The sequence below is a fragment of the Arachis hypogaea genome, chromosome 5 (assembly GCF_003086295.3).
Source record: "Arachis hypogaea cultivar Tifrunner chromosome 5, arahy.Tifrunner.gnm2.J5K5, whole genome shotgun sequence".
In the NCBI taxonomy this organism is placed as follows: domain Eukaryota; kingdom Viridiplantae; phylum Streptophyta; class Magnoliopsida; order Fabales; family Fabaceae; genus Arachis; species Arachis hypogaea.
The window spans coordinates 97,518,299-97,525,830 of record NC_092040.1 but is presented as its reverse complement, the minus strand read 5'-3'; the positions used below and the strand labels follow the sequence as shown (position 1 = coordinate 97,525,830).

Sequence of the window (7,532 nt, the reverse complement as noted above, 5' to 3'; positions counted from 1 at the left end):
TTTTAATGTCTGATCACCAAATAAAACTTAAAACTAATCTAAACCCTTTAAAATAATTTCAGCCCACATCCCCTAAAATTACAGAAACATATTTATAAGATCCTTGTCCTAATTAAGCCCCAAAAAAAAAAAAATTGAAACAGCACTGGCCCTACAAGCCCAAAAAATTAATTGGAGACCTGCGTTCTACACTTCTACTTGTGCGTTCTGCGTTCTGCTCCTCCTCCCTAACGAAATCGGTGGCTGTAACCGGTGGACGATGCGGTGGCTGCTCCTCCTCCCTGATGCGGTGGACGAAATCGGTGGCTGCTCCTCCTCCCTGACGCGGTGCTCCTCCTGCTTGACGCGGTGGACGAAATCGGTGGATTTTTTTAGCATGTATGCAACATATCATTATTGTTAACTGTTAATGAAGGGAAAGTTGTCAAATGAAGTATTCAATTCATTTTCACAGACATTCTAAACACTCTTATTGAATTCAATTTATGTAGATAATTTTGTTCAATTTATGTAATGCTGTGAAGTGTGAAGTGTGAACTCCGTTCTTTGATTTGGAGATGCGAGATGAAAACGAGGGTTGTTTGCAGGAAAATCTATGATTACATACGCTATGATCTCAAAGAGATTGCTTTCCCATCATCTTTACCTAGGACGAGGGTATTTGGGTAATTTTAGTCACTGTTATTGATGTTTTGAGTAGACAAAGATGCAATTTCGGAGGACCTTACTTAGAGTTAATTGAACTGGTGACACTTGGCTGTTGGTAACATTCAATCTTCAGGTTTTAAAGAGAGCTGCTAGGCTTTATGCTGCAAGTTGGCTTCGTGAAAAACCTAACAGTGAAAAGAAACCTGCTAAAGGGAAAGAGCCTTCAACACTGGACGATCTTGGTACCATTTCTTTTCCAAGTTTATTATCCTGTTTGGAATCTCATGGCTTGCCAATATTAAGATTATAATTACATGCTAGTTTCTAGTTGTAATTGAGTGAATTATTTACACTATATATATAATCTGTCCTTGTAAACTAATGAGTTATTCCTAAAAGCAAAAATGCATAGTGCTTAGATTAGTTATAGTATTCTATGATGCTGTTGAGTATCAGCTGAAGGGAGCTGTAGGTTTAAAAATTTTAAAAAAAAAGAAAAAGATCTTCAATAAACATTCATGGATTTAGATGATTTGTTTTTGTGTAAATTTCATTTTGAGTGGTGAATTTGCTATTTTAGTTCATAACTTAAACTCCTGGTGTTTTGGTGTTTTGATTTTCTACTAAGACATTATTAAAGAATAAAATAATGATAAAGGTACTTTTTAGTTTGTATATAGGTTGATATTTATTTTTTAATTTCGTTATTTTTTATATATAGAAACTGATAAAGAGATAGAAGCCAATGACTTTTAATCGGTTTATTCAAAGAGTAAAAAAAAAAGGATTTGGTAGCCCATGGGCTAGCCTTAGAGCATTGGGCTTGTGAGGGCTTTTGGCCCTGTGATTTTTTTTCAAAATTTGGCTCTATTGATTATAGGAGTTTTTGTTCTTTTGACCTTATAAAGTAGGCCAAGCATATTACACCACTAATTGGAATTAAAATTTTAATTTTAAATACAAAATTTTAATTCCTTCAATACTTTTAGAAAATGGAGACACCGAAAATTAAAATTTCTTAAAACAGAGATTGAAATTTTAATAATAATTTAAAAAAATATTCGCATTTAACTTTTTAAATTCAAAATTTACCATTCAATTTACATATTTATTTTAAATCAAATATAATATTAAAATATAATTTAATTCAATACATTTTATATTAAATATAATACAAATACTCAATTTAATTTCTGACTTGTAATCTCTATTTCTGTCTTTCCGTCTCAATCACCATCCCTCCCAAACATAGCAGTAGAGTCTGACGGTTACACAGAAGCAAACGCTAACATTACAGGAAGAATGCAAGGGCGAGGACTGAGCAGATTGGGCCTTACTAGCAACAAATTGGGCTCAGTTGGCCCAATTTTTGGATAAATGAACCACGGTCCCTGGTTGGTTGTTAGTGGTTACCACTTCAACACTGGCTATGGCGCGAGGGGTGATCCTCTCTACGCCATGTCTCACTGCTTCTACTTCTTCACTCTTAGCTTCCTTCTCCAAAACCCCACCAAAAAGTTTCAAACTTTCACTCTCCTCGCACCTTCTGCATCATCACCAACCATGCACTCTCCCTCTTACTTGCTGCTTCTCCGTCTCATCTTCTGAAGCACAATGCTCAATCGACTTGTCAAAGTACAGAGAAGCTTTTTCCAGGCGCATGGCTATGGCGGGACTCAAACCTCATCACCCTATTGGTCAGTTTCTACTTTGCTTCTTACATGCTCTTTTGTGATGCATTCCTCTTAGTTCATTGAAACTTGCTGGGAAAAAAATTTACCCTTTTAGTCTAGTGAAATTAATTACATTTTTGTTACTTGGAGGGTTCCCTTTTTGTTATCTTTGTAGCCAGTGTCAGAATTAAAACTCAGAAATAACATTCTGGTTAACAATGTCTTTGGATTTTAGTTTGTGCACCTAAATTCTGAAACCTTAATTTGAACTTTGAAGGGTTTTGGCATGTATTTGAGCAACATTTCTACATAATTTTAGTTTCAATTCCTTCATAGAAAAAGAAAAAGCTGCCTTAGATCAAACCATAGTTTGCAAATTATAAACTGAATGTACCCTCCTTGTTTTGCAAAGTAACTTTGCCAGTGAAAAAGGTTAACTTGTTGCCAGTGATGCAATGAATGAGCCTAGTGGTTACCTGCATAGTATATTGATTAGTTCATATTATCTCGTTTCTTTTCCTATCAGCTTTGGGAGTCTCTGGTGGTCCTGATAGTATGGCACTCTGTGTCTTAACGGCTGGCTGGAAAACTGCTGGTGCTAATGCTGTCAACACTGACAGTGGTGGTTTCATTGATGGTCTATTGGCAATTATTGTTGATCATGGACTGCGTGCAGAGAGCAAAGAGGAGGCCAACATTGTTTGTCGCCGTGTTTCCAAAATGGGTACCTCCGAATTTGGCTGCTTTTTATGTGATTGTGATGTTTGGTTATTAGTAGAGTGCTAATTGCTTAAACGTGTCCAACTATAAACTTTGCTTACACAGGAACTTCATGCAGGAATCAGATGCGAGATTGCCAGCTGTGATTGGTCAAATGGCAAGCCGAAACAGGGTCAGTTGCAAGAAGCTGCTCGTGATATGAGGTTATTATACCAAAGTATTAGTGCACTAAGCAGTGAAGATAACTAGATGTCTATACTAGCAGCTTTGATGAAGTATACTAATTGCATGTTTTCATATTCTTTCTTTTTAGATATCAAAGCTTTCAAAAAGTTTGTGCTGAAAACCAGATTGGCATACTACTTGTTGCACATCATGCAGATGATCAGGTTTGCCTTGCCATACTTTGTTTATACCTATATCTCCATTCTCAGTATGTGAGGGTGAATTACATTGCATTTACATGGGAGGCTAGTAGCTCTTGACACAAGCTTTCGAAATAGGTCTCACCCTTATAGTTGTAAGCAGTTATATAACATGTTCAATAATGTGATGCATATATTAAGTCAATATTTTGGAGAAGTATTTGGACTTTTTCATTAGAAATAAGCAAATTGAGTTGTTTTATGAATTAAAGGCTTGTTCAAATTTAGACTTGTAGTGATTACTGAGCCCTGATGCAGGCTGAATTATTTATTTTAAGGCTTTCTCGAAATAGTGGTGTGCTTGGACTTGCAGGCATGCCTTTCACCTCCCAGATTTTCCCTACACATGCACATTCCTATGATAAAGTTCAAGCAAACCATGGAATCCTACTTGTGCGGCCTCTTTTGGAATTTTCAAAGGAAGATATGTACAAGGTTGGTGTGACATGTTCCGTGTATAAGTTAGTCATTTCATTTTATCCCCTATTTTTAATACGGCCTTAATAATTTTAATTATTTATTGCTTTGATATTTAAGATCTGCCATGGGGTAAGTGAGGATTGGGTGGAAGACCCTACAAATCAAAGCCCACTATTCACACGAAATAGGATTAGAATGGCACTCAGTGATTTGTCATCAAGTAAGTTGCTATATATCTTTAGTTTTTATTTTGGAATTTATTTTGTTAGTTCTATATTCATGACTTCCTATATGGGAAATCAAAAACTTTTATTCTTTTAAAAGACTGATTTCTTACATTTCTAGCTACATTCAAATCTGAGCTCCGAAGAATGATTTCTGTATGTCGGATAACACGGACATATATTGATCAAGTTTGCTATAGCTTGATGAGTCATGCTCTGCTTGTCAAAAATGTGAGTGGTTTGACATCCCCCCCCCAAAAAAAAAAAAATTCCTTGCCTTTTTTATGAACTTTTGAAGTCTAGTATGAAATATCTATTCTGATGTTATGTTAGAAATGCCCTTTTTGCATATATTATATTGTTCTTTTTCCTGTAATTTATTCTTATCTGGATGTTGAAATTGTGGTTATTTTATATTTGCAGCATGGATATGCTGTTATTGATCTAATGAACCTTTGTCCTTCAAAAATTGAGGATTTATGCTTGGCTAAGTTTCTTTTGGTAGTCATCCAGGTACTTCTGATCTTACATGTGATTATTTTTTCCTTTCAAACTTCTACCTTTTTGAATAAGCTTGTAATTGTGGTCTAACTTCTTGTTTCAGTTTATCTCTCAAAGGCAGAAGCAAATCAGAGGTAGTGCTTTGAAATTGCTGATGGAGTACATTCGAACATTTCCTTCCAAGGTACCTATACTTCTACTATATTACTTTGTTCCTTATAATTGAAACAAGTTTATTGGTTATTGCCTTAAGCCCTTAACTGCACACAAGTCTGAGAGATTTTCTCCGAGTATTACTAGTTTTTCTTTAATTAAATTTTTATTTTTAACTTTTTAAAGGAAGAAACTTTATTGCTTTCAAACACACTAGCATTTTAGCTTAAAATAGTTCTTGAACTTCAAAATTATTTACTTCTTTTTTTATCCCCATTTATCTTGTAGAACTCTCTTACAGCGGCAGGTTGTTACCTTTGCCCCGATCCGGGTTCCAGAGGGTCCAGAATCCTGGTTTGCTGTTCTGTTGATTGTAATGCACCCATAAAGTTGGAATTTTTCGAGTCATGCTCTCATGGAGGAAAGGAGCATGGTGTTACCATTGAGTTGGGAAAAATTATAGAGGCCAAAAAATCATATGCAAATAATGTGGTTCCAGATGCATCAGATGTCCACTTTTTGGATGTGAATCCCGAGTTTATTTTAATAGAAGCCAAAAGACTGAACATAATCAGTGAGTCAACTTATAAGAGCATTCTTGCATTGCAAAAGGAAGAAACTGATCGCTTCAGGTCCAAATCTGAGGTCATTGCTAATTCTGGATCGACGAATAAAGCCGAAAGTTTTAGTACTTCTGTAAAATATCTTCAGCAAAGGCAGTTCTGTTACTTCATGGATCGATTCATCCTCACATGGAAGTTAGACGATAAATTTGACGGAGATTCACTTTCTGACATAGTTGATTATGGTGTTGATTTGGGTGGGGAAAACTGGAACTTTTGTTTCACTTCATGCGTAATTGGACCTAATAAGGTTCTTGAAGTGCGGCACATGGTTGAATCTGATTGGCTGTATTTAGCTGAGCTTTCAAAATATCCACATTGCAAGAACTTGCTACCCACTCAGATTACAGAGAAAGCATCCGGATGTTTACAGTATGCCAGTGCATCAGCTAAAAGGGCTCTTCCGATATTAAAATCTATCCCGGTTGCTGCGAGGAGGAGCCTGCCTGTTCTCGTTAATCAACAAGGACAGTTAGCAAGCATTCCAGTAAGTTGATCTGTCTTTAATATCACCTTAATGGCACAAAACACTTGACCTGTTTCCAAATTCATTTTCCGGTGTTTATTTTACACATGAAAATTAATGATTCTTATTTCTTAGCAGTTATTGTTCCTAGATAATCAGAAGACATTTAGTTCATATCTATAATGTTTAGCTTCGTAATCAGCACCTGTCTTTGGTTTCTAACTATGCATTCTTTGTTATTTCAGTGTGTCAATTTCAAGCATTGCCCTTGCTTGATGGTGGATGTGGAATTTAAGCCAAAAATACCACTTGGAGGAGGTCATAGCTCATTCATATAACAAAATAGTGACCACGACTTTTTGAAATTAATGTTGGTTAATCCATCTTTGGTCCCTGGAAATTTCAAGTAGACAAAAGGGGAATGTCAGATTGGAATTTTGAAGATGTGGTCATGGAATCACTTCAATCTGACTCTTACCAAAAGTTAAGGGATGCATGATCTTTGGCTAATAGATATGGTACTATCCAAACTCCAAAGGATGCACGTCAATTATCTGGTACAGAATATGGAGATGATCAGAATATTCCAAGTACCTTATAGTCTTAGAGTTGACTCAGTTTTCACATTTGCAAGCATCACACAACCACACAAACTTGGTAAAGTGGGGAGTGAATATTGTTGCAGAATATGGGGTTTTGTTGTATCCAAGCTCTATTAAATGGGGAAAGTACATGCTTAGATTGTGGCTGTTTTGTTCAAACCAGCTTATGAAAATGATGAGGAGATAAACCAGCTCCCACTTCTGTCCTTTTGTGAAGGGCTAAGCTTTTGCCTCTTTGATGGGACCTACTGGAAATTGTGGAGCATCTCTTCTATAAAACCTTATTGTATATTTACCTAAAATTTGACCATTTGACATTTAGATTAAGTTTATAATTATATATTACTGTATGAGTTTAAATTATCAAAAAGCTTCTCGCAATTAGCAAGAAACTCTAAGCCCATATTCTTGTATTTAGCCATGGAAAGATATACGCATGGCCAGAGGTCCAGAGCCTTGTGTAAGCTTAGGGAGTTAGTTAGGTTTGGAGTTACAAATTTGCCCTCAATTTTATTTTTCTTTGCTGAATTTTGTTTCTGGTTGTCGACGGTATTTCACAACCCGACAGATTAAATACTAATTTGTTGTGGATCTGATATTTATTTAAGGGGTCTGTTGGCCAATGAGTTGTTCCATATACAAAGTGAGATTCTAAGCTGCCAATGAGTTGTTCTATCACAAAGTGAGATTCGAATTCTCGACACTTGTTTATTTTTCTATGCTGATTTTATTGGGATATTAAATAAGCTAAACTCCAACACCAACCAGGAAATAATTAGGCTTTTGATTTTCCTTTTCTTTGGTTGATTATCAGACAAATTACATATCAAAAAAAAAAAAAATAGCATGCAATGTCTTAGTTAAGGGGTAATAATCTTTGTCTTGCAATAGATGCATTGAGCTTCAAGATTTGGCTAAGATCAGCTGTGGTTGAAACTCTTAGGGTGTGTGTGGTTTAAATATTATTTTATTATTTAAATTTCATTTTCATAGGAATCCAATATACCCAAGAGTAAGGTGGGAATTGAAATGATGGTATTTTGATTATCTGAAATTAAACTTGCTTGAAAATAGCTT

General features: G+C 35.6%; 1 protein-coding gene across 3 annotated transcripts; it reads left to right on the top strand.

Annotated features, from left to right (window-relative positions):
* Positions 1-243: 243 nt before the first annotated feature.
* LOC112802142 (uncharacterized) lies at positions 244-7,118 on the top strand. 3 transcript variants are annotated; one of them, XM_025845202.3, is made up of 14 exons: positions 244-378; positions 492-665; positions 782-890; positions 1,901-2,345; positions 2,848-3,045; positions 3,160-3,244; positions 3,355-3,430; positions 3,725-3,901; positions 4,004-4,106; positions 4,232-4,341; positions 4,534-4,623; positions 4,715-4,795; positions 5,053-5,874; positions 6,099-7,118. In XM_025845202.3, exons 4-14 carry the CDS (start codon positions 2,078-2,080, stop codon positions 6,189-6,191), a joined length of 2,103 nt encoding a protein of 700 aa, XP_025700987.1. In that variant the 5' UTR covers positions 244-378; positions 492-665; positions 782-890; positions 1,901-2,077; the 3' UTR covers positions 6,192-7,118. The 3 variants fall into 3 exon arrangements, with proteins under 3 accessions (XP_025700987.1, XP_029154276.1, XP_025700991.1); XM_029298443.2 differs by having other exon boundaries at positions 492-890; XM_025845206.3 differs by lacking the exon at positions 244-378 and having other exon boundaries at positions 492-890; positions 3,147-3,244.
* The last annotated feature ends 414 nt before the right edge of the window (positions 7,119-7,532 follow it).